The sequence below is a fragment of the Ostrea edulis genome, chromosome 10, assembly GCF_947568905.1.
Source record: "Ostrea edulis chromosome 10, xbOstEdul1.1, whole genome shotgun sequence".
Lineage (NCBI taxonomy): Eukaryota > Metazoa > Mollusca > Bivalvia > Ostreida > Ostreidae > Ostrea > Ostrea edulis.
This window is the reverse complement of record NC_079173.1, coordinates 28,481,354-28,507,571: the sequence shown is the minus strand read 5'-3', so window position 1 is coordinate 28,507,571 and position 26,218 is coordinate 28,481,354. Positions and strand designations below refer to the sequence as shown.

The following is a 26,218-nucleotide window of genomic DNA, read 5'->3' as shown; positions in this document are numbered from 1 at the left end:
AGTATGGACATAAAAGGGAAATATGATTTTTCATTAGTCTGTCATAATCTGACTTTGGTGTATACCCCCTATCCACATGTTTCAAAACCAAAGAAACTGTCCCCTGCCACCCGAGCGAATAAATACACCATATCAACTCGTTCGATAAACCAAATATCAAAATACGCAATTATAGATGTTCTATTTATCTCATACGTCTTCTTTTCACTTGATTTTGAGATGATCCCCAGTATGGTAGAAACAGCTGATTGAATTTGTTTTGAATCCGTGGGTCAGACGTCGTGCTTAATCTGTCTACCTTACGCGGGAAATAATAGTGCGCTTATAAACCATTAATATACAGTACAAAAGGTCATTTTTATTAAAGAAACCATGGATAAAAATTGTTTTAGAAGTGATTATATTTTATAATTAATAATGGTTTCGCCATTCCAACAAAGTAACAACTATTGACCGAGTATTTATTTTTTGACGAAGGCCTGACCTTCTCATAAAAGTTTGATGTCGTCGTCGTTTTGAAATAAACATGTGTAATAACGATCAATGAAAGTAATATTTTAATGCAGCGTTATTAGAATGTTCAACAGTTTACAATGAAAAGTAGAAGTGTTTGTGCATTTGGATTTTATTTACGTAGTTTCTTTGGATCTAAGGGCGAGAGGAAATCCTGAGGCACTTTAAATAGGCCTAGCCTAGTAAGTAAAGCTGTTGAGATTTGTTACATTTAATATGCTCCAGAAAAAAGATACTGCTTGTGAATACTTGGTACCGCAGCATGTCGAGGTACTTTCGATTAGGCTTGTCCAGTAGGCCGTCGATTCCTTGTCGATGATAATAGTGTGCACATATTTTTGTTTTCTGATCGTAATTTTGAGTAGGCCTAGTTACAGACCGAGTTGGCATTTTTGTGGCCGGTAACTTGCATTATGATTTAATTTTGCTATAAAAGAAATTCTAAATAAATACAGAATAATAAGTTTTACGCTGTATTTCATGCATGGATATGCATAAACACAGAAAATATGTCATCCAAGCGGGGACAGTGTCAAAAGTAGTTCGGACCGGAAGTGCTTTATCAAACGGGTGTGTGATAAAGCTAATGCTTTATCTCACTCTCAATATACACCACACGTATGAGATAAATTGTTGTTTATAATTGTTTGATTTGAAAGAGAGAAAAAAGTCGAGGCAAAATGTGACGTCACAATGCACGGTTTACGTCGGCTGCCGTTATATTCCGGCCCCTGTTAAATGAATAGGCGGATCCTTTATTTATTCTCATATGTCCCCCTTTCATATTTAGATGTTACTTGGCGTTTAGCGCAAGGGGAATTTCATAAGTAAAATACATTTCAAATGAATTATGATTTATCGTACTTAACGGAATTATGATTATCACTTGGGACACGCCAATGACCATTTTATGCTTCGCTCGGTTCAACGGTCACACCGTATACAGTTTAACATAAAGAAAGAACAATGTGGCTCTGACAGTCGATCCCTTAAGATCAATCGTTGTTATTCAAATTATCGAAAATTCTAATTATGCCTCAATAGATGTTATGTGGTACTACGCGGGTCGGTCGGTGTTTATGCCAAAGAACCCTACAAGAAAACTGAGGAAAGTGAGTCTTCCGGTGTGAAATTACCCAGCATTCCAAGTGCAACCAAGAGGCAAAGTGTCGTAGAGAAATCATCCCATGTAGATATCGACCACGTGGATGAACGGAAATTCGAGGAAATCTACGGATCGAAAATCGACATCTTACGTATGTTCAAAATTAATTGATTTTGATTTTATCGTATTCATACGACAGATACCGTAGGAAGAATCTGGAGAGATTTCACGATTTTCAATATTCGTTCTTGATATGATATGTACAATAATGTACTAGCATATAAGACATCCCGTGGGGATCCGGGTTAGAATAAATCCTCAATACTCCTTGCTTGTCATAAGACAGCAAAAACCGAGGTCCTGTGTCACAGCAGGTGTGGCACGATAAATATATCTCTTCGTGCCCAAAGACCATAAGTCCCGATCATAGGCCTAAATTTTGCAGCCCTTCGTCGGCTGTGGCATCTTCGCTAGCCAAGGGTTTACGATCCACTCCTCTTTTCTAGAAGCGGAGCGGATCGTAAGCCCTTGGCTAGCGAAGATGCGGCTGTGGTGACGTCTCCATATGAGTGAAATATTCTCGAGAGTGACGTTAAACAATATTCTATCAATCAATAAGTGATTAGACAAGTGTGAACAATAGTCGATAAAAACAAAGCGCAATGTTCTGTATCGTATTTCACTATTTTGACAGAGGCAGGCCAGTCGTTCGGAGCTTTGTTGGACAGTGCTGGGTATAGGTGCAAGGCGTCCATCATCGCAGAGGAAGAGACAGATATGCTGGTGATTGACAAGGTCTTTATTGATTGATTTTATTATTACATATAATTGTTTAACGACCCTCTCGAGAATTTTCCACTTATATGGAGACGTCATTATTGATTACACCATATCATAATGCTTTTACGTCTGTGTGTATCACCACGAAGTTTTACGTCAAACTTATATTATTGATAAGCTCCAGCTAATAGTACTCACACAGGAAACAAAGTTTTATTTAGGGATGCGCATTTGTGGGAATGCCAACAATTTAGAAATTATAATATTTCATGTGACTGCGGCTTGTCTTGATATGTATAACCTTCCCATGGCATTATTTCGTTTTTATGCCCCCCCCCCCCCCTTTCAAAGAAGAGGGGCATATTGCTTTTCACCTATCGGTGGGTCGGTATGACGGTCGGTCGGTAGACCACATGTTGTCAGCTCAATATCTTGAGAACCATTCACTTGATCGTAATGATTTTTCATATGTTGTTTGGTTATGAGTAGAAAAGGTCAAACCGTGCTGACATAGTCAAAATTTCAAGTGAAAAGGTCAAGGGTCAATCTATTCTGGAAATAGGAAGACATTGTCCGCTCAATATCTTGAGAACCCTTTGCTTGAAAGACATCAAACTTGGTACACTGGTACATCTTCAGGAGAAGATGACCCCTATTGATTTTGAGGTCACATGTTTAAAGGTCAAGGGTCAAACTTGACAAAGGAATACACTGTCCGCTCAATATCTTGAGAACCCTTTGCTTGACAGACATCAAACTTGGTACACTGGTCATGTTCAGGAGAAGATTATCCCTATTGATTTTGAGGTCACATGGTCAAAAGTGAAGGGTTAAACTGGACATAGTAATATGTTGTTTCCTTAATATTCTAAGAATTAATTGCTTGATTGACACCAAACTTGGTACACTGGTACAGAATAAGGGGTAGATGACCCCTATTGATTTGTAAGTCACATGGTCAATCCACTCTTGATATAAGAATATATTGTCTGCTCAATATTTTGAATTGGCAATACTACTATCAATTAAATGATGCATGTGTATAATCCTTTTCAATTTTGCACCATGGGGGCATATATGTTTTACAAACATCTCTTGTTCAAATAACCTTTGATATTAACTAACGCCCACCCACCCCTGTTTACTTGATAACAAGGGTAGAATTAAGATGACAAAAAGGAATACCGTGCTGAAAATTAAAAACAAACTGAAACGTATTTTGTCATCATAAGTCAATCTAATTAAAATGAGATCCTAGGATATGCTCACAATCTTCTTACGCAGAGTGTACGGCGCGGATCTAAGAATTCTGATTCTAATTAGATTGCATCATAAATATGCTTTATCAAAATCTCATCGAAATAATGATAGTACTTATGATATGATTACTTTTGTAGTGATTGCAAGGTATCACGTGGTTTATTCATGTAGTATCTAAAAAGAGACCATTTTCGTTTCCAATTCCGGAATACGTCAAGCGTTAAACCATCAGTAATAATGACAGACGATGGAAACAAAGACTTGTCAGCTATAACCAAACACAGGATAAAGTGAAAATATGTTTAGAAATATGCAAATAAAATACAATACAAATGAAAAACCCCTTATGTTTTAATTACCTTTTAAATAATAGTCATTAGGCCCTACGTCTGTATGATATATATACCCCCCCCCCCTCCTTGTTAATTTTCAGTCATATAGCACGTATATTTAATATACTAGGCGTATTAAAATCATAATATATAATGCTATGAATTTCATAACATGTACATGTATATAGTGTTAGTGCACATAAATCTAAAATGCTACAATGTAACGTGGATGTTAAGAGAAATCAAAAAGTGTGTATTCTGAAAAGCAGCACTTGCTGTTAATATCTTTTTCTCAATTATTTCAGTTATTTCTTATAATATAAAAAATAAGAAAGTGTTGTTGTTTGATATCGCTTGGTTTGAAAGGAGAAAAAAAAAATAAAGACGTTGCAGGTATCGACGTCACAATGCACAGTTTACATCGGATGGGTTACATTTCCCGCATTTTCAACATCCACTTCCAGAGCATGAATATACAAGTAATTTCAAACAGAAAGTGACAAAAACCTCTCCAGAGCAACAATACTTTCATTGTATGTGGAATAAATTCAATAATAAACATCAAAACATTTTTATAGTTTTAATACGAGTTGAAATAAATGCATGTAAGATGCATGTTTATTGTAATTATCACCTACAGCATTTATGTAAGGAAGGGCAGGGGGTAACTACAATCGGATCACGCGCTCGTCATTTTCTGTAACCGGTTACGGAAATAGCCGAGTAGTTACGATTGGGGGTAACTATAGTGTTCATAGCTGAAAATCAATATTCATACTTTCAGGAAAAATTCCTACTAACATATGTTAAAACATATTTTTAAAAAAATCATTGGTCATTTATTTCTCAGGGGGTGAAAATATGTCTGCTTTGGTGAATAATTGTCATCTTACAGTTGCGAAATTGCTCATAAACAGCCCTGCTTCTACTTCATATGAAAATAAATGGACATACATGTATTAATACACATTATATCTTGTTTAAGGCTTTAACGTCAATTTGATATAAAATTTGTATCACTTACCCCTTTTGTATCATTTTTAAACACCATCCGAAATACCTGTACCATTTATTACGGAAAATCGACAAGAGGGGTTACTATGACAACCGTAGCGTCACAATTTCCGTGAAAACCATATATGATACTTTCATAATGAGTTACAGATACTGTCAACTACAAAATATGTAAAACTCAAAAAAATTCGTAGATTCATTAATTTTCAATGACTCATGCAATCACTACCTTAACAGTCCCACCAACATAACGAGCTATTGAGGAGAAGGCTGTTTGTCAAGACTCATCCTTTCTTTGTGAAGTGGACAGAAGCACAGCAGGAAGATCTTGCAGCTGCAATTAAAAAGCACGTTTTTTACCCACGGCAATGTCCTTTCCACCAAGGAAGTGACGTCACGGGTCTCCATTTTCTTGTCAAGTATGTAACATTACATGTGAAACAATGCAAGCCATTGATTCTTTATTAATTTATCAGAACATCTTTTATAATGAAATTACTAACTTTTATCCGTCATCTGTACGTGGTACATGAAAAGGTGAAGACAACAAACAGTGATCAATGTCACATCTCCCATTTAAGGTATATAGAATCAAGAGTAAGACAAATACGGATCCCTGGATATACCAGAGGTGGGACCAGGTGCCTAGGAGGAGTAAACATCTTTTCTCGACCGGTTACATCCGCCCTGAACCCTATATCTTGATCAGATACTCTGTAAACGGAGTAAACCGTAGTCCAAATCAGTGTGCAAAGAACGATCAAACAATATATTGGTTTACCATAACTCTATTACCAATTCTTAAATCTGATTGGCTGATGGGAAGCCTTTGAAATTCAATAATGGCATCAAAATGCATTGTTTTAAATAGTGTTTACTGTAATAATGACCTCTGAATCACTGAACGTGCATAATATTGACCGGTCATTTAATATTATCAATAATGACATCAGAATCAATGCACGTGCATAATATTCACCGGACATTATCATTAATGACCGCTGAATTTGACAGCTAACGAATTGATAAGAAATAAGATTGTAAAAACAATGATTATGTCTGAATCAAACTCCAATCTTACGTAGACTTCCGATAGACAAAGTGTGGTTGTGCAGACACTACGTCATCATTTTTTGTGCACAATTTGCGTCATGTCTGGATCTCTGTTGTAAACAACTATGCAAGACCGAGATGGTTTAAATATAACGTTACAGAGGTAGACCAACGACTTTTATCAGACGTAGAATTATACTATTTTTTTTGTAATAAACCATTTTTCTATTTCTAAAATGAAAAGATCATTTAAATTGTCTTCTGTATTATAATTCGGTGCAAAATCCCACGTCCACGGTAGAGCTTGAAATGATTGACGACACGCAGGTAGGGTAGAAATCTAAATGCGTGTTACAAATGCAGGATATATATGTCAGTTTGGGATTATTTCTATATCCACCCGTGATCAGTTCAACATGGGAAAATGAGAACCCTCGCTGCACGACCTTGGTCGGCTCATGTCATCTCGTGGACCCGGTCTCGTGTTCTCATTTTCCTATGTTGCCTTGGTGACAAGTGATTAATGGTATAACGAAACACGTCAGACAGCATTTGACCCAATGACAGATTGTAATGGCAAACTAGATCGTTATGATAACCAAAGAAATTGCGATATGCTGACTTTAAACGAGACTGCTAAAATCCCTATAACATCAACTCGTTTGTCAGTAGCCTGCCTCGATTTGAAAACTGATCATACGCAGAACAAGCTCTTGCGTATCGAATCAGTTGAGAGATATAAGCACCATAATTATGCAGGTGATAATGGAATATTGCTACATAAATATTGGAAGTTGATAGATATTTTGTCAGTGATCCGATGAAACAAATCAAAACACGATGAATCGGAGAAGTTATGCCTCCCCTGCTTAAGGACAGAAAATGGAGGGAAAGACCTATTTGTGACATTGATCTTTGACCTTTAGATCTCAAACTCACGAAATGTCTTCTTTTAATTACAGAATGTATAGAAAGTCATTATCTTAGTTTCCTTGCAAAAGCTGAAATAAGACTAAATTATGTATTACATATAATACATTAATTCGTGACCAGGACATTGAACTGTTTAAAATTCAAGATCAATAATTATAGCGGTCTTTCTGTTACCGTATAACAATACAACATATGTATGACGTAATATACAGAGATGTCGTGTTAAAATCATCGTTGTGACGTCAGCCTCTTTTTGTATTCATTCTCTGATATATTGGATAAAGAATGTCCGATAAGATTAAGCAAATTGTAAAAGTGTCCATATTTTTTTTTTTACTTATTGCACAGTCTTACAGAATGAACAGACACGTGTAATATGGTAAGAAAGGTGTGAATGGTAAAGAATAAAAGCCTCTTGTTCTAAGAATACACACGCAGATAAGAAAGGTGTGAATGGTACAGAATAAAGTAACAAGCAACATTCCAAATACACACATTTATCTAATTAAAAACTAATATACTTCGAAGTTTACATTCAGCTAATAATTATGTGCTGAATATACTAAGAAGTAATTATGTAATTAGTAATTACACCAAACTTTATAATACATATTCTTTGTTCACATTTCAAGCATCCAATGACTGCATGTACATATAAAATCCAATTGAGTGGGTAAATCTACATTTTGTATATATTCAAGCCATTGAATTGTAATGTGTAGCGGTCACCCAGCCAAGTGCTGATCACGCTCGCCGTTGTTTAACTTGCGTGATCAAGAGAGAGACTCTACCACATCACTAGAAAAGCTAGCTCTCTAGCAAGGCAGTATAAATTCCCTCTTATACTATCCGCTACAGAATTTTACGGAAAGAAAAGCTACATATCTGTTTTATGGGCGAGATTAATTTTTGTCGCACATAAATAGTTGTACTAACAACATGTGATTAATATTTACACAAACTTGTGTCTTGTTACGAATTTCCAGTTGTTATTTGAGCTACAGCCCATGCATCGTCGGAAACCCACGACTGATTACGCTTCGTTCCTCTCTCCATCACCCGTGGATCCATTCATTCCTATTCGCTCGTTCTCATGAATGAATATTTAAAATTATCATCCAATCAAAGTAATCGTTGTAGTAACGGAACTCTTCTGTTTTTAAAGGTAGCATCAATCTAACTTTGTTATCACAAGAATTGTATACCGAAATTGGGCTGAGAGCGTCTTGTTGATTGGACAAATTCGCTCAGGGTATAGGATGAGCGCCCAATCAAATTGCCACATGAATTATTCATGAGAATGAGCGAGTAGGAATGAGCGGACCCACGGATGATGGAGAGAGGAACGAAGTGTAATCAGTCATGGGTTTCCGACGATGCAGCCAATGAGGTTCCAGTATTGGGTAAACGTGCTCAATTACTGAAGAGTTACACATATTACTGAGTGGTCGCATTTTAGCGTAATCGGTAATACGAAATCATAATTTTATCATATTGTATATCATTATTCATTCCTATCACTTTCAATGCATGTTCATTCATACAAAAGTTCAATGTTTGAATTAAATGTAAAGTGTTATTTTTTGTAGAGGAAAAGCTCACCTATCCGTGGTGCCGGATTTGCACAAGAAACAATACCCAGCGATATTCGATGCAGTTGAAATGAGCAAGAAAACTCCAGTTGATTTCGAGTAATTACAATGTGTATGACTTCATATAATAACATGTGCCATCTAAATATATGGTGACGTCATTCAGTACCCTCCCGCAACGTTTGTTTCAATTTTCCCATACGAAAAAAAATCAATTAGAATTCAATGGGAGTATTCAGTTGATGATTCATTGACAATCACTTGACCAATAAGTGACCCTTAGTTGAATTTTTGTCATGCAAATGAGGGAGCGGTCAACTCATTTGCATAAATGGACACCAGTTGATCCATGTTCAGTGCTCCTCTTTTTCATGTCTAGTTGACCATAGTTAAACGCTCTATATTTTCTGTGCAGTTGAACACTGTTGACCTCTTCTATGTTTCATGTTTAGTTGGCCATAGTTGAACGCTCGAATTGTTTTCACCCATTCGGAATTTAGACTACAATTAAAAGCATATATATATTGCATGCATTTTTCTCTCTCTCTCTCTCTTCGTAGACACCGCGTATCAAAGACTACAAAGTTACAAAATATCTGCGAGCATCACGTTATTCAGAGGCCAGAAATAGCGTGCATGAAGAAAAAGAGTGGTTTGTCAACCGCAGAGCACGGAGTGGAGCTTTGTGAAATTTCAGAAGGGGATATAATTCATGACATAGAGGTTATCTTAAATCTCTCCACTTCGCTTTTCCGTGCTGTTTGCTCCAAGGAGTGTGTCTTTTACTCTCTTGACGGAGAAGTAATGGACCGTCTAATCCTAAGAAACAGCGCCGTCTTGGCGTTACTCAAAACCCGCGCCGAAACTAAACTCTCCGGTCGTATTTCAACGATTCCTGGAAAACAAATTGAGATTCTTCCGCTTCTGAAATTGCAGTTTCGATTTATCCGAGTTTTTGGGAAGAGTAATTCGGAGAAGAAAAAAGAATCCACGTGGATTCACAGATTACCTCTGCCAGAGTGTTTACACATCAGTGAACACCACTATCAGCAACACAGCCCGAACCAAACAGTAGCGCCAGATTCCGAAATTCTTAAATACCTACTCAAAGAACCCGGTTGTAACCAAAAATTGACACAAAAGCGATGGGAGAGATGGAGACGTTTTTCAAATCAGGTGAAAATATATTTCTGCTACTGTTTTTTCATCGACTATGGTCTATGTATATTTGTTTTCAATGTTTAATTCAAACTGTTAGAGTTGTACATAGTCTTTCGATTTTCTAGGATACTTAAAAACGTTGCAATGTTTGATCCTTACCATTTGCACACACCCCCCCCCCCATATGTATTGTAGAAAACCCATTTGTATTGTATAACTTTTATTTGTATTGTATATTTCTCATTTGCATCTTATATTTTCCATCTGTGTTGTATGAATTTCATTTTGTACTTTATGATTTTTCGTTTGCATTGTATAATTTTTACTTATATTGCAAATATGTTTCATTTGTATTGTATTATTTTACATTTGCATTGCATCCGAAGGATTGTTCATTTAAATCAAGGTTCGATTATCACGCCATAGACTATACTTTTCCCATAACTACTATTAACCTACATGCGGATTCTACTGAAGTTTATCTCACTTATTAGCGTCTTCTTTAACTGGTCGTCCAGTGGGGATCCGGGTTAAAATAGGTCTTCAGTACCCCTTATTTGTCGTAGTAGGCGACTAAATCGGGCGGTCCTTCGGATGAGACCACAAAAACCGAGGTCCCGTGTCACAGTAGGTGTGGCACGATAAAGATCCCTCCCTACTCAAAGGCCTTAAGCGCCGAGCATAGGCCTAAATTTTGCAGCCCTTCACCGGCAGTGTTGACGTCTCCATATGAGTGAAATATTCTCGAGAGGGACGTTAAACAATATTCAATCAATCAATTCGATCTTTAACTAGTCCTGTACGAAAATAGGGGACCAGTTTATCTTGTGGGATAGCATCATACAATACAAATGAAACATACAATACAAATAAAAATATATATATTACATGTAACACAAACGAAAAGTTTACAATATAAATGGAAATTATGCAATACAAATGCAAATTCATACAGTCTACAATGATAGTTATTGTAGATATAAAAGAAATACCGCGTCCATTATTCTCCGATATATGCCGATTAATTAATTGGTTATCAGAACGGTTAAGCGTGTTAAACTTCCGCAAGAAAAATAAATGTATGGGTTTTAAAAAGGGACATGGACAAAGTTTGAGCTGAAAATTTTCAAATTTTGCTACATTCATTAATGTTTATAATTCTTGACTAAGGTATTTCTAATGGTCAGCAAAATTTGAAAGCTAATTAGTTGTTGAGTTACTACCACACAACCGAATGCCGATCACGTGATTTTTCTTTCACAAGTTTGGTTTGTGCAGTAGCTCAATTGGTGTCCGCGTAAATCACATTTAAAAATCATCATCGGGAAATTTTTGTATGTGCTTTCCATAAATAAGTTTTAATTCAAGTTTTAGGTTTATTTTGGCTGCGAATTTGACAATATGTTAATGATATTGGTAGATATTTGTAGCTGCAACCTATTGAACCTAAAGGAACTTTTCTTTATTTTATAGATACCCGGAGTCTGATATTTAGTGTTGCTTCTATATATTACACACTGCCATTCCGGGGATTACTTTTTGCATAAACTGTGTATAAAATCGTAAATTAATAAAATCTTATTAATAATAAATAAAAATGAATCGCATCAATAACATCAATCAAAACATACTACATGTATATTTGATAAACATTTTTAAAAGGTTTTTTTTATTCAGAACTTTTATAAACGTTACTAATAAAGAATAATTTCTCATTTCCACATACGCACTTTTTAAACTAAATCACAAACAGATCGGTCCTGCGGGCGATAATATATGAGTGTAATGCTACACATATTTTGAATCTTTTGATATAATTTCAGATTAAAGATTGCAAGTCCCTAGATAGTGAAGTGAAAGGTAACAATAAACAGCGTTACAGAATGGAGAAGACGGTGAAGAGGTTATCCTTAGGATGGGTAATGGAAGGATCTTGGATGACGCGCAATGATCTCAACTGACGTCATTGATCGTCACGTGACAATATATTAATGCCATTAATATTTTGTATATATACGGAAAGAATGTGAATCATAAATATTTAGTGTATGCTTTTGAAATATGTTGATATCTTTTTTTTTAATTTGAATCTTAATCTTGTTAATACAACTGAGTAACTGAAAATGTTTATAACATATAGGTATAGGTGACTGTTCCGTCGCTAAACACCCGGCGTTGCATGTAGAAGCGAAAGTCACAGGTCTTCCAGAAATGACTCTAAAAATCGCAGTTCCCGTGTCACAGATAAACTTTCAAACCCTCACTGCTATGGCCTTGAATGTCAAGCATAAGTCAATATTTGTGGCACTTAACCTACAGCTGGTGACAGACTCATAATGTTACGAGTGCATGGAAAATTCTAATTGGGATGTATTGCATCAAACAAGCAATTTTATCATTTTAACACTATAGGTTTTCCAACTCGTAAAAGGAGGTACTTTTAAAATGGTGTATGTAAACAATGGCTGTCTAATCTTTTGTCCCGATGTTTCATTTCGAAGTAATCAAGCTTAGTGATCAGCCACATGGATCTTAACAAAGTTTCTCAAAGATCATTGAGTTTGTCATCTATGTGTTACAGGTACGCTTTCTTGAGAATTTGATCAAATTCACTTGTAAATATTCAATATAATTTTTTTTTTCATGGCTACAATTTTGTAACAGATCCAGGGATTTTGTGGAAGTCGATACTTAGCACAAAGGATGCTTCTGAGCATACAGTTGGTCATAACCCTAACCCGACGAAAAGGTCCCTGGTAAATGTTTGACTATCTGTTCCAGGATACAGCTTCGTTCGTAACAGAGAACAGATTGTTAGTCCGTTCTTGGCACACATGTATTGATTTTGACTACAGATAACTCCCATTTACCTGATCAAGATATAGGGCTCACTGCGGGTGTGACCGTTCAACAGGAGATCCTTACTCCTACAAGACACCTGGTCCTACCTCTGGTATATCCAGGGGTCCGTGTTTGCACAACTCTCTATTTTGTATTATACTTAATTATAGGAGTTATGAGATTGATAACTGGTCCATTTCACGAAATGGTATTATGACAAATATATGTGCATGTACCAGTATTCTAATACGTGTAACATATTTCCGTTAAAAGGTTGTCAAAATATCATTTTATGTAATTGTTATTCTTTTGATATGAAACCAATTTAAAATTTTGAATTTAAAGTTCAACATTAATTGAATTCAGTATTGATCTCAAGTCGTAAGACCTTTCGTAACATGGCTCCCCGAACTACGTGGTCAGTTAACAAAACTCGAAGTCGTCGATAAGAAAAAAGTTAAGAAATATCATTTCCTCATCTCTAAGTACAAATGAATTACCAGAGCCCCATACGACATTTCCTCATTTCAAAAGTCATATTGAATAACCAAAGCCCAATACAACAACGATATTATTTTTCTCATCTCCTTAACCAAAGCATCAAACAACAAAATGTCCTCGTCTTTTAAATATTACTGAATTACCAGAACCTCACACAACAAAGATATTTTCGAGTTGTCTTGATGGCGAGTTATCCAGCATTTAGAAAATATCGTCCTCAGAGGGGCGAGCTATCCTGGGGGCGAATTGTCCTGAAACCTATTTTCTCATCTCTGAGCAATGCCTCACACAACGACATTTCCTCATCTGTAAGTCCTACTGAATTACCTGAGCCTCACATTCATCTAGTGCAGTTTGTTTCTTTTCTCTTTGTCTCAGAAAACCCAAAGTCATGATTATAATTGACTCTCTCTAGCCACCCTAGCTGCAGAACTGTAGCTCTTTGAAAAAATATTGGGCGAGATCAGAGATCACTAATATGTCTCAATATTTTTCAGAGAGAGCTACAGTGCTGCAGCTATAGCCACCCTTGACAAGTCATTTTATAATTCTGATAACATGGCAAAAGAAAAAGGCAATTCAGGTTTTCTGTACATCTTGTTAGAAATGTCAATACAATCCGAGGTGATTGATTGAATGTTGTTTAACATCCCACTCAGAATTTTTCACTCATATGAAAACGTCACCATTGCCGGTGAAGGGCTGCAAAATTTAGGCCTATAATGCTCGGCGTATACAGCCTTTGAGCAGGGAGGGATCTTTATTATGCCACAACAGGCCGGCTGTGACACGGGGCCTTGGTTTTTGCAGTCTCATCCGCAGGACCGCCCCATTTAGTCACCTCGTACGACAAGCAAGGGGTACCAAGGACTTATTCGGTCCTCACGGGATTATTTCCGAGATACACTGTAAATGGAACTTCATAGTATGGATAACATAAAATCTTTCCTCTGGGTCAGGTGGATGTTTTCTTATTAAATGCATTTGGGTGGTGGGGGTGGGGGGGGGGGGGGGGGGGGGCGAAGGCATGTGTGACAGAAAACGCGTGTCCCCCCCCCCCCCCCCTCTCTCTCTCTGTTATACTACAGACCCATAACAGAATACTTCGTTTTAAACACACAGCTAATATTTCCGATTTTATACTGCCTTTCCTTTACTGTAGGATTCTCTCCTCTTCAGCATTGACTTGCACCTAAAATACATATTCATTTCATTGTTCAGTAAGTAGAGGAAAGGGTCGAGGGCTCCTAATTAATGAAGTAAAATGCTCCACATGTTTTTATACATGTATATGTATACTAGCGGGAAAAAGAAACTGTGCAATATAAAATTTAGTATAATTTTTATATATTTATTGTTTATATTTATAAAATCTAAACAATCGATAAAGGTGATGTTTTTTAACAATATCGGATAGTACCCGACTCAGATGCACGGACTTTTTCATGTTAGTGAACACATGTTGTTTATTGAAGTGTTCGTACGCACGAGTTTTACTGGCCAATACTGTTTGGAGTAAGAAGTGTAAAAGGTTTGTTTGGACACTATTCGTTAACGAAAGCACTTTAGTTTTGACAAAATTTACCCTTCTGTCCTACCACGACTTAGCGGAAACCAACGTAATCGTGCTGTTGGGATGCTTCAAGCTGGAATGGCACAAAATATCGTAGCAAGACACTTTGGAGTTCATCGGAACACCATCCAGTCATTATGGACACGTTTCCAACAATCTGGTAACACTCGGGATCGACCACATTCTTGGCGTCCTCGTGTGACGTCGCGTCGACAGGACAACCACATTAGACTTGTGCACCTGAGAAATCGTTTCCAGACAGCAAGTTTGACTGCTCGTAGCATTCCTGGACTTCGACCAATCAGTGCGTAATTGTCTGCGCGAGCACAACATCAGACCAAGACGTCCAATACTGCTTCAACGTCATCGCATCGCTAGACTAACGTGGTGCAGACGACATCTGCGATTCAGAATACAGGACTGGGCCAATGTTCTGTTCACAGATTTCATTTGGATAGCAGTGACGGCCGTTGTAGAGTGTATCGTCGCGTTCGGGAGCGGTACCAGGACGCTTATGTTGTGCAACGTCGACAATTCGGTGGAGGTAGCGTTATGGTGTGGGTGGAATAGCAGCACGTGGAAGGACCCCTTTACAAATTGTCATTGAAAATCTCACCGGCGTACGCTATCGAGACGAAATTATTCAGCACCATGTGATACCTTTCATACAGAGACAACAAAATCACATCACTCTGCAGCAAGAAAACGCAAGGCCACATGTTGCACGTGTAGTCAGGGACTTTTTTGTTCAACAGAATGTCGATGTCTTGCCTTGGCCAGCTGTTTCCCCCATTTATCGCCGATCGAGCACGTCTGGGATGAAATGGAACGACGTCTACGCCGTTTACCAAATCAGCCAGTGACATTGGCTGATTTAGGCCAGGCTTTAAACAACATCTGGAACAACATCCTTCAAGCATTTCTGAACACTTTAGTGGCATCAATGAGACGCCGTTGTCAAGCATGCGTGAATGTAAATGATCGTCACACGCGTTATTAACTTTGTTAATTCAAGTTCGAATACCAGTGTCTTTCGAGTGTGCTGAAATTGACGTTATTCGACGTTAACATTAATGGATTATGAAATATTGTAACGAATACATTTGTTAACAGTATTACAAAAAATAAAATTTGTTCATTGTTATTTTTCATATATTAAATAATGCAGTTTCTTTTTTCCGCTAGTATATGTATATATAAACAAGATGTGTTTGTGAAACACAAATGCCCCCGATAATGGCCAATTCCAAAGATGGCCAATGTCACACGGACAAATATCTTGGTACCAGTAGAAAGACCCTGTCACAAGAAATGCTCATGTACAATATGAAAGCTCTAATACTTACCATTTAGAAGTTATGACCAATGTAAAAAAAAAATTAAAAGTAGGTCAAATGTCAAGGTCAAAAGGTTTAGTACCAACGGAAAGGTCTTGTCACAAGGAATACTCTTGTGAAATATCAAAGCTCTAGCTCTTGCTGTTCAAAAGTTATTAGCAAAGGTTAAAGTTTTCAAAAAAGTAGGTCAAACTTCAAGGTAAAAAATGTTGGTACCCACGGAAATGTCATGTCGCAAGTAATACTCATGTGAAATATCAAAGCTCTATCTTTTACTGTTCAAAAGTTATTAGCAAGGTTAAAGTTTCAGACAGAATTACAGAATGACAGACAGGACAAAAACAATATGCCCTTCGATCTTTGGGGCATAAAAATTAATTTTCCCTCTAGTTAAAACCATACTGATCAGGTGATACTTGTTATTGGGTTATAACTAAACTTGGGGCAGATTATGTCATAACTTCTATAAACTGCATCGAAGTTTATGAACAACCTTGTCCAAAACTCCAAAACAGACGACAACCAGATATACATTCCACAAATTTTATTACATTACAGCTCTTTCTATAATATGCTAATTACTTAATATACAATCACCCCTTTCATGTGTTGCACCATACAATTTCTTTCACAAAATCTCATAAAAGCATGTACATACACATCATATAAAAATATACGTCTGTAAAAATGCCTCTTCCTTCAGTGGCCCTTGCAGCTTTGCACAAGTAGAGAGCTTCAACCTATGGGTGTTATTTGATCCAGTTTGACTGCTTCTAGATAAGCAATGAAAAGTAAAACGTGGCTAAAGGTACATGTACTGTCACAAGCCAGACGTAGAATTTTGTTTTTTAAAAAAAATATATGGACCTTGGTTTGAAACAGGAAAATGTACATAAAAATACTCCGATATTAATAGATAGTTGTTCAACTTGTGCAATAAAAAAAACATATATATTTATTTTTTTTACCAAAAAATAATAAGTGTAATGTCTATGACATGCATGTGTAGACACTGCTAGTTGCAATATAGTCACCCGTATTTCATTCCACAATTCTGGAAAGATGGGATATATTTTTTAAAGTAAATTTGTTATGTATGATTTATGATTTTGTAAAAAGGAAAAAAAAATGCTGTTGTGTTAATTCTGTTATTAGTTATATTACAACAAAGCAAAATTGAAAATATGCCATAGGTTGCATACCTGGCCAGTAAAACGCATGTGTATGACAGGTTGAAAGCAAACTTTTAACTTTGCTTGGTGCTTTTCACAAAGTAATTTATGAGGATAAAACGATATCAAATATACATATTATAACATAAACAATGCACCAATATTTAACAACAAGTCATAATTAAAATTGAAGTGACAATATTTAACAAAGTACTGGCTTTTCAGAGTGCAAGGGTGAACATCATGCTAAGACCTGAACACAGAGACGGGCCAACCTCCCATTCACAAAACACATTATATGAATATGTGAAAAAAAATTTAAGTCCAAACTGTACAGATTCGAGGAGATGCACCTAAATGATTGATTCTATTTTTATCTACAATACATTGTTTGGTGTATGAAATAAAATTAAAATCAAACATTAATGATCACAATCATTCTGGCAGCCACAGCCAAAGTAAAATCATTCTCTCTTTCTCTCTCTCTCTCACTTTTTGACAATTATATATACCACAAAAATTTCCATGTATTACAAAAACAAAACCACTTATACATCAAAAACAGGAAATAAAATGCAAGATATCAATTTAATCTTATTAAGGGTATACATTCCTTAGAAATGTTTGGCAACTTTCATACTTTTCCACTTGCTTCATATGAATACTTCGTCTGCTATTTTCACCTGATGCTGTGGCACATTGGTAAAGTGCGAGGCCTATAAATTCTTCAATAAAATGTTACATGTACTTCTGAATCAGTATATTCTTATCGAGAATTTAAAATGTTGACTGCTACACCATCCAATGGTCACATTTATAATATGCAAAACAGCAGACAGAAAGTGATTGCAATAGGACGGGTCACCTAACTTCAAATTTGATAGCTGCTGTAAAATGAATTTGGCCATTTCAAATTTGTTATAAATCTCGAGATATCTCAAAATGATGGTGAACCCTGATGAGTTTAATAAAAACCTGAGTTCAACAGCATGCTTTCATTACTACTACAAAAGGGGGGGGGGGGGTTTCATGACACACTCTCACTTTCTGTTCAAGCCCTAACTAGTCGCTAAAATCTACAAGTATATATAAAGTTACAACTAAAACAAGGTGCTTTTAATAGCATAACTAGCTACATAATAGCTGTGTTTATGATGAAAACGTCATCAACGCAAGCTATAGTGTCAGTGTTCCAAACGCAAACAAACAAACAAACAAAAAATCCAACTATCTCTCTCTTCACTTCGTTCCTGATTGGTGTTTACCTTGTTTTATAATAAGTTTTCTGAATACAAATTTACAATTCAAAATTGTTCTTATCTATGGCACAAAGTTTTTTTTCTAAAAAAAGCTAAGTAAAGAAATTCTAGTCCAAACTGATATTTTATACTCTACAAGTATTATATGTTTGTTTACCATCCTGTAAAATTTTAAAACCCTCAAAGACAGCACCCAATTCATCTGTTCCTAGAAGAATAGCAATATTTTCAAAGCATGGCAACATTTACATACCATCAATTACTGAATGAAAAATGTCAACCAAGGTACATATATACCAACTTGTCAAGCAGGGTACACATAAACCAACTTGTCAAGCAGGGTACACATAAACTGACTTGTCAAGCAGGGTACACATAAACTGACTTGTCAAGCAGGGCACACGTATACTGATTTGTCAATCAGGGTACACATATACTGACATGTCAATCAGGGTACACATAAACCGACTTGTCAAGCAAGGTACACACATATCGACTTGTCAAGCAGGGTACACATAAACCGACTTGTCAAGCAGGGTACACGTATACTGACTTGTCAAGCAGGGTACACATAAACCAACTTGTCAAGCAAGGTACACACATATTGACTTTTCAAGCAGGGTATACATAAACCGACTTGTCAAGCAGGGTACACGTATACTGATTTGTCAATCAGGGTACACATAAACTGACTTGTCAAGCAAGGTACACATAAACTGACTTGTCAAGCACGGTACACATATACTGATTTGTAAATGATGCATCACTTGTCATTCAAACTTTAAAGCTTTTGGCAACATTAGAATTAATACTTTTCATGTTATTATATGTGATGTACATTTCACAAGAAAACAAAAAACTGTAGCAATGTTTAAACGATAAACAAGGATACAATGTACATTCAACAATAGATTATTCCATGGCCTCAATGGGGCACCTTCTTTTTGGGATAGAATAAAGTTTGAGGAATGTGTAGTACAACAAACATGAAATGTACCTTACTTAGTAAAAGGAACTAATTTTTTTGACCTTTTGACCTTTTACTAATAGTATGACTTTCAAGTTCTATGTTTTTCAATAGAATTTGCACGTCTGCTTCACAAACGGAGTATTCCCGCCAAAAAATAAAACCTCTATCATGCAAACTTAAGATTAAACTTGGAGATCGACACGAAGACAGACAAAACATAAATATCACCTTTAATTTAGTTTCCATGCATAAAAGCTCCAGATTTTTTTTTTCTAATAGATGTCATGGTTAGATATATTAAATACCCTTGCTGTGTAGATTAGGACTAGAACATACAGCACTCTGATTGGATATTGAGAAATGCTGTGCAAACTCTTTTTGTCATCAGCTTTTCATACCAAAAACAAAATAAAAATACATTGGTATCAACATGAATGACTCCTGCAGAATAATAATTAAAGTTTTAAAACTCTCCGGGGCATTAATCACTTTCTTCACATTCTGACTGATCAATCACTTTCTATCGGACTGATTATTCACTTTCTTCACATTCTATCTGACTGATTATTCTGGTACTCAATTAGAATAACAAAAAATACACAAAACTTCTCTTTTTTAAAAAGTGATAAAGAAATGATAACAATTAGCCATTCATCAGCTCATCAGATCACTGAGATGAAGGGAAGTCTGGTATCTAAACACATTCAATTGCTGATTTCCATTCATGTCTATCAATATAGCTCATGTTTACACCATAAGACAATTTGAACATTTCAAATAAATACATGAGAAAATTAACAGTAATTCTTTCCTAACGTGGCTTCAGTGGGTACTGTACACAAACACACTGTGAAACATATAACTGAATTCATCTCACACTCAATACATGTCAGACAATTTCTCTCAAACTGAATCCATCGGAAATAAACACCATCTCAAATGATCTGACAGGTATTTCTGTAGCTCATTTCAAATAAAACACTGGCATCGATTCCTGAGGAGACTTGTATTTGACTGTCAGGAAGGAATACATAAATCGAACAATTACACCAGAAAACAGCATTCCTTTTCTGCTGACCTTTGACCTCTTGACTCTTTTGACCAGTGTGTAGTGTTTAAATATGTTACAGCTGAGGTCACCGCCCCCGAAGTTTACTTGTGATCCACTCCAAACCTTGATACAACCTAAAAATAGAAACAATGTCTGCCTTAATTTGGTTAAAGTTTTAACATCATTGCAAAAATTCATTTGAAAATGATAAGGTTGACATAACCTTTACCAGAAATTTCACAACAGCAACTTCTAATTCACTCCATTGCATTATACCATTTGCATTGAAAACAGATTGAAAATCATCATCACAATGCAACTTGTTTATACTGTTTAAAAAGGTAAAAGCACAAGATCCACATACATGGAACAATGCTCACCTGAGCTAGCTTGTTCATATAACAAGAGGTCAATTCTCACAGGAGTCGCCTTAGTCCTATTATTCCTCAGAGAATTTCAAAAATATCTTTCTCCTCGTTCATCCCATTACAATTTTGACCCCATATTATGACCCCGACTTAGCCCCATGGGAGTTGTGACTTCACTGAACTTCAATCCACACAACAAAATCAATATGACTACCATGGCCTTACTGTTTCGGAGAAGAATATTTCTTTTTATACATTCATGATGTATGTTACATGTAAAATTTGATCCCTGATTTTAGCTCCACCCTAACCTCAGAATATCCCTGATTTTAGCTCCACACTAACCTAAGAATATCCCTGATTTTAGCTCCACACTAACCTCAGAATATCCTTGATTTTAGCTCCACCCTAACTCCAGGATCCATGCCTATTGATATGATTTAGTGTGACACCGCTACTCTTGAAAATTTGAAAATATTGTTTTTAATTCCCTATATATTCTCATAAAGACTTCGATTCCCTATTTAATCCAACCCTAGTGAAACATGAACCTGCTCTACATTGTGGACCTTGATAAGAAAGGTCCTGTGGGGATCCGGGTTAGAATAGATCCTCAGTACCCCTTGCTTGTCGTAAGAGGTGATTAAATGGGGCGGTCCTTTGGACAAGACCGCAAAAACCCAGGACCCGTATCATAGCAGGTGTGGCACGATAAAGATCCCTCCCTGTTCAAAGGCCATAAGCGCCGAGCATAGGCCTAAATTTTGCAGCCCTTCACCGGCATTGATGACGTCTCCATGTGAGTGAAATATCCTCGAGAGGGACGTTAAACAATATTCAATCAATCAATCAGTGATAAGAAAAAAAGAAAAAAATTACATATATATTCCCATGTTAAACCTTGATCCCCTATTGAGGCTCCATCCTAACCCCGGATCATGATATGAAGGAACCTGAGGATGCTTGCATAACATTGATAACAAATCTTGACCCTGCTGGTCTTGAGAAGAAGAATTGGTGAGCTAACAAAATCTAAAAACATTTGGCACACTAAATATGTTTTACTGTATAACCATTGAGACGAATGAAGACCCTTAACATCTTACAACACGACCTTAGACATTTGATCTGCACTGACGCGTATTCATTTACTGTGGGAAAATATAGCACTCAGGGCATTGTGACTTCATATTTAGCTTCAATGTGTTTTTCCTTCTTCTTTCAAACCAAGCAATTATGAACAACATAAAAACGAACAAAGGAATGAGAAGACTTGCCTGGTTACCATGGTTACTAAAAACGATTGTGGTACTTTCCAAGCAATTTATTTATTTTATCTAATACATGTTTTTTGATGAAGTACCGCAGTGATGCCTACATTTTTCCAGAGAACTTTGAGTAATATATTCCCCAACATTTTTCATCTGACAAAGAGGAGATCTTTTTACTCAAATATGTAATCATTGGAGTAAGTTTGTTGCGTCAATTTGCGACCCGGGCTAATAATGTAAAACCTCTCAATACCAGCATGTTGTGCCCGGAATACTCTTGTCACAAAGAGGTCATGAAGTGAGGAAATTTGTATCGACAAATCATGAAGACAACTTGAGAAACAGTACCCATGTTGTTCCAAAAAGAATTTCCTATACATTCCTCCATGTAAATAAAACTAACACCCCCTGTTGTGATCCCACCCTGCCATGGCCGGTCTTCGATTAGACAACACATCAAATAAGTAAGTTTCAGTTTTTTTCAACGAGTGATTGCAGGAGAATAGGATTTTTTAAACATTAAACTCTATTCGTCTACAATTTTCACTGCCATACTTCTCTCCCCTTGGAAGAAGTGAAGGCTCTAATCTCCCTCACCCAAAAGTACTGACAAATCTCACTAAAATTAGCCTACTGTAGAAGTCCTTGAAAATGTGAAAAGTTGACAACAATGACAAATTTTGATAAGAAATGAGCTAAAAAACAACTTTTGCTTGATACGGTACTTAAGTAAGAAATATCTGTGAACTTCAAAGTCAACACTCATTCAGTCGCAAATAACACTCATAAATAATCAGTATGCAAGATGTTAGGACTCGGTCACCAACATTGCTAAATGTGAATGCATTTTACATCATGCAGTGATTCATAAACTTTATCAAAGCTGTAAAAGACCCAAAGTTACTGCAGTATATTGTAAAAGTTTGTTTAAAACAGCAACCTACCCTTCCCCGGAGAGAGCACAGCATCCCTGTATGTGCCAAGGATGGTCTTTAATGGAAGTCAGATTTAGATGCTGAGAAATCTCAGCTGCTGACATAGAGCCCTTGATATCTTGCTTGTTGGCAAATACCAAAATGGCTGCTTTCCTCAGATCCTGAAAAATTATTGTCAAATAAGAGATATTCAAACATTATTTTAATACACCCATAGTTTTTTCTATGTGTTGATTTCACAGAGTTCGCGATCCCACTTTTGGATCACGTATACCTCCATTTTCTGAATCCATCCTCTGACATCAATGACACGAAATTCATTGACCATGTCGAAGAAGAATAGGTATACAAAAGTAATTTCACTGTACCCTTGTTACTTTCACAAATAGCAATGAATTTGTCATCTGACCATGTACAAATGTATATAAAATAAGGGGGGGGGGGGGGGCAGGGGGGTGTTATAATAAATTTATGATTACTACCATAACTTGTCAAGATCTCAAGCATTGGATTCTCCTTGACAGATGTGGAGGATCCATGCTTCACATCTCATTTGATCAGCTAGCTATCTGTGTCTATCAACTCCATAAGATTCGAATATTTGAATCAAGTTACTGCTAGTAATAATTAAGTATACCATATAAGGGGTATCTTTTAGGTTGGAAATTCTTGCAATCTGACCCCTAAAAGGTAGCAAATTATAGCCTGTGTTTCCAATTTCTGCAGTACGTTGCATTATAACAGTGCATTTACAAGGTCTTAATATTGTTGTTAAAAATATTTTGCGATTGTAACTTTTGCAGATTTTCCTTACCCACAAAAAACAGACAACCGCAGAAAATCCCCTTTATACAGTATTTCTCCCAAGGTATGAACATAATTATCCCAGTCTCTTTGCCTTTATTATGTGTTTGTCAGGTTACTTAAAAAGCATTTTGAATATTTTTTTGTTTGAAATATTGATCTGATCAACAGTAATAAAAAGTGATTTAATTTTTGGAGAAATTTGATGACAGATTTCGGATCTTATATAACGGAGAAACAAATTTTGCTTCGCGTTGACTATTAAAGGTCTCGGGTCTCTAAATGGTATTGTTGCTTCTTTTTTAAAGATAAAGTTTGCCCACTGATAACATAAACCACAGTCCTCATTACATGTATATCCACAGAATGATTGATTATTACGTAGGGCATGTGTGGGTCAACTGACATAACTTCCATCAAAACATCATGACTGACACGTCCTGTTTCTCTAACACATTACAGATGTACATATAAACACAACAGGTTATATGACGTAAATGTCCTCCTACATAGTTATAAGATAAAGTAACTCGACTCACAAGTTATATATCTGTATGAAAAATAGAGACCCAAGGGCCTTAATGTTCACCTGAAGTATCTCACAATGTAGGACGTACAGTAGAGGTGCGGTGTGCAGACACAATGTAAGACGTACATTTAGAGGTGCGGTGTACAGACACAATGTAGGACGTACATTAGAGGTGCGGTGTGCAGACACAATGTAGGACGTACATTAGAGGTGCGGTGTGCAGACACATTAGAGGTGCGGTGTGCAGATGATGACAGTGGGTATCTTTAAACCTCTGAGGACTGTATATCCTTATATGATCAAAATTGATATTAATTTTGATTCTGATCATAAGAGAGTATGAACAGCCAAAGTCTCTAAAAAATTTTTACAAAGCTGTCTCCCACACAAATATATTTCTTGTTCTTTTTAGTTTAAACCCTAACCATTCTATTTGTAAATTTCAAATGACAGTACATGATCAAATAACATTCAGAAAAGGACTATAAACAATTTAAAACAACTGCTTTATAACAACAGCTCTCCGGACAGTCGTCCTAAGCGAGCTATCAAACAACAAGAGTGCACTACTTCTGAATCAAAAGTCTCTTTATATCTGTACAATTTATATATCAAAAGTGCTCTAAAAAGATGACATGCATTCTTATGATTTTTCTTCTTTCTTGAATGTGATAAATAAATCCATTTGAACAGACTGTATTTGTGACCCCTTAAATTCAAAGTGACTGCCACAATTAATGTAAGCACTCATACAGGCATGGACAGAATGGGCATTCACACAGTCAGGAGGATCAGAATGGACACACATAGACACATTGGGCACTCACATAGGCATGGAGAGAATGGGCATTCACACACACAAGGAGAGAAAGGCCAATCACTCAGACAGGAACAGAGTACACACTTGCACATGTATAAAGAAACATAATGGGCACTCACACATGTAAGGAACATAATGGGCACTCGAACATGTAGGGAACATAATGGACACTCGCACATGTAGGGAACATAATGGGCACTTGCACATGTAGGGAACATAATGGGCACTCGCACATGTAGGGAACATAATGGACACTCGAACATGTAGGGAACATAATGGGCACTCGCACATGTAAGGAACAGAGTGTATGGGCACTCACACATGTAAGAATAGAGTATGCACTCATACATGTAAGGAACAGAGTGGGCACTCGCACATGTAAGGAACATAATGGGAACTCGCACATGTAAGGAACATAATGGGCACTCGCACATGTAAGGAACAGAGTGCATGGGCACTCACACATGTAAGGAACAGAGTGGGCACTCACACATGTAAGGAACAGAGTATGCACTCATACATGTAAGGAACAGAGTGGGCACTCGCACATGTAAGGAACATAATGGGAACTCGCACATGTAAGGAACATAATGGGCACTCGCACATGTAAGGAACATAATGGGCACTCATACCTACATGGACAGAAAGCATGTGAAGAACTGAGTACAGTTGCCCGATTCTAAATGTCTTTCGTACATCATGTTTAAGAAAATGCTTGCTGAATGAGAAGGAGACATACCTCATGATTCAACATCTTACAGAGCTCTTCTTTTGTGATGGACAGCCTCTCTCTGTCTGTTGAATCCACAACCAGAATGACAAACTGATAAACAAGACGTAAAACTTTACTACCATTGCTCACAATCCAATATTATACTGCAATACACGTAATGAATTACAAATCACAGTTACAATCTAACTACATGGTGCTCATGTTATAGAAGCACATTATCATGTTTGTCCCTGGATCAATTAAGGTTTATGTCGTGAATTTGGTTTATGTAGTCTCATCAAAAGTACCAATTTACCTGTTTTAAGGTAGTA

At 36.5% G+C, this 26,218-nt stretch overlaps 2 protein-coding genes across 2 annotated transcripts in view; one reads left to right on the top strand and one right to left on the bottom strand.

Moving 5' to 3' along the window:
* The first annotated feature begins 485 nt into the window (after window positions 1–485).
* Window positions 486–11,803, top strand: LOC130051083 (uncharacterized). Its single transcript, XM_056152396.1, has 6 exons — window positions 486–695; window positions 2,313–2,413; window positions 5,242–5,423; window positions 8,580–8,681; window positions 9,143–9,758; window positions 11,567–11,803. The coding sequence occupies exons 2-6, from the start codon at window positions 2,396–2,398 to the stop codon at window positions 11,702–11,704; spliced, it is 1,056 nt and encodes a 351-aa protein (XP_056008371.1). The 5' UTR covers window positions 486–695; window positions 2,313–2,395; the 3' UTR covers window positions 11,705–11,803.
* Window positions 11,804–16,524: 4,721 nt separating this feature from the next.
* LOC130051081 (ADP-ribosylation factor-like protein 5B) overlaps window positions 16,525–26,218 on the bottom strand; it is a 21,630-nt gene continuing 11,936 nt past the window's right edge. Inside the window, exons 4-6 of the mRNA XM_056152394.1 lie at window positions 25,914–25,997; window positions 23,031–23,182; window positions 16,525–20,581 (exon numbers count right to left, since the gene is read on the bottom strand). Of these exons, the coding sequence (XP_056008369.1) occupies window positions 20,533–20,581; window positions 23,031–23,182; window positions 25,914–25,997 (285 nt within the window). The 3' untranslated portion in view covers window positions 16,525–20,532. The remainder of the gene's footprint in view (window positions 20,582–23,030; window positions 23,183–25,913; window positions 25,998–26,218) is intronic.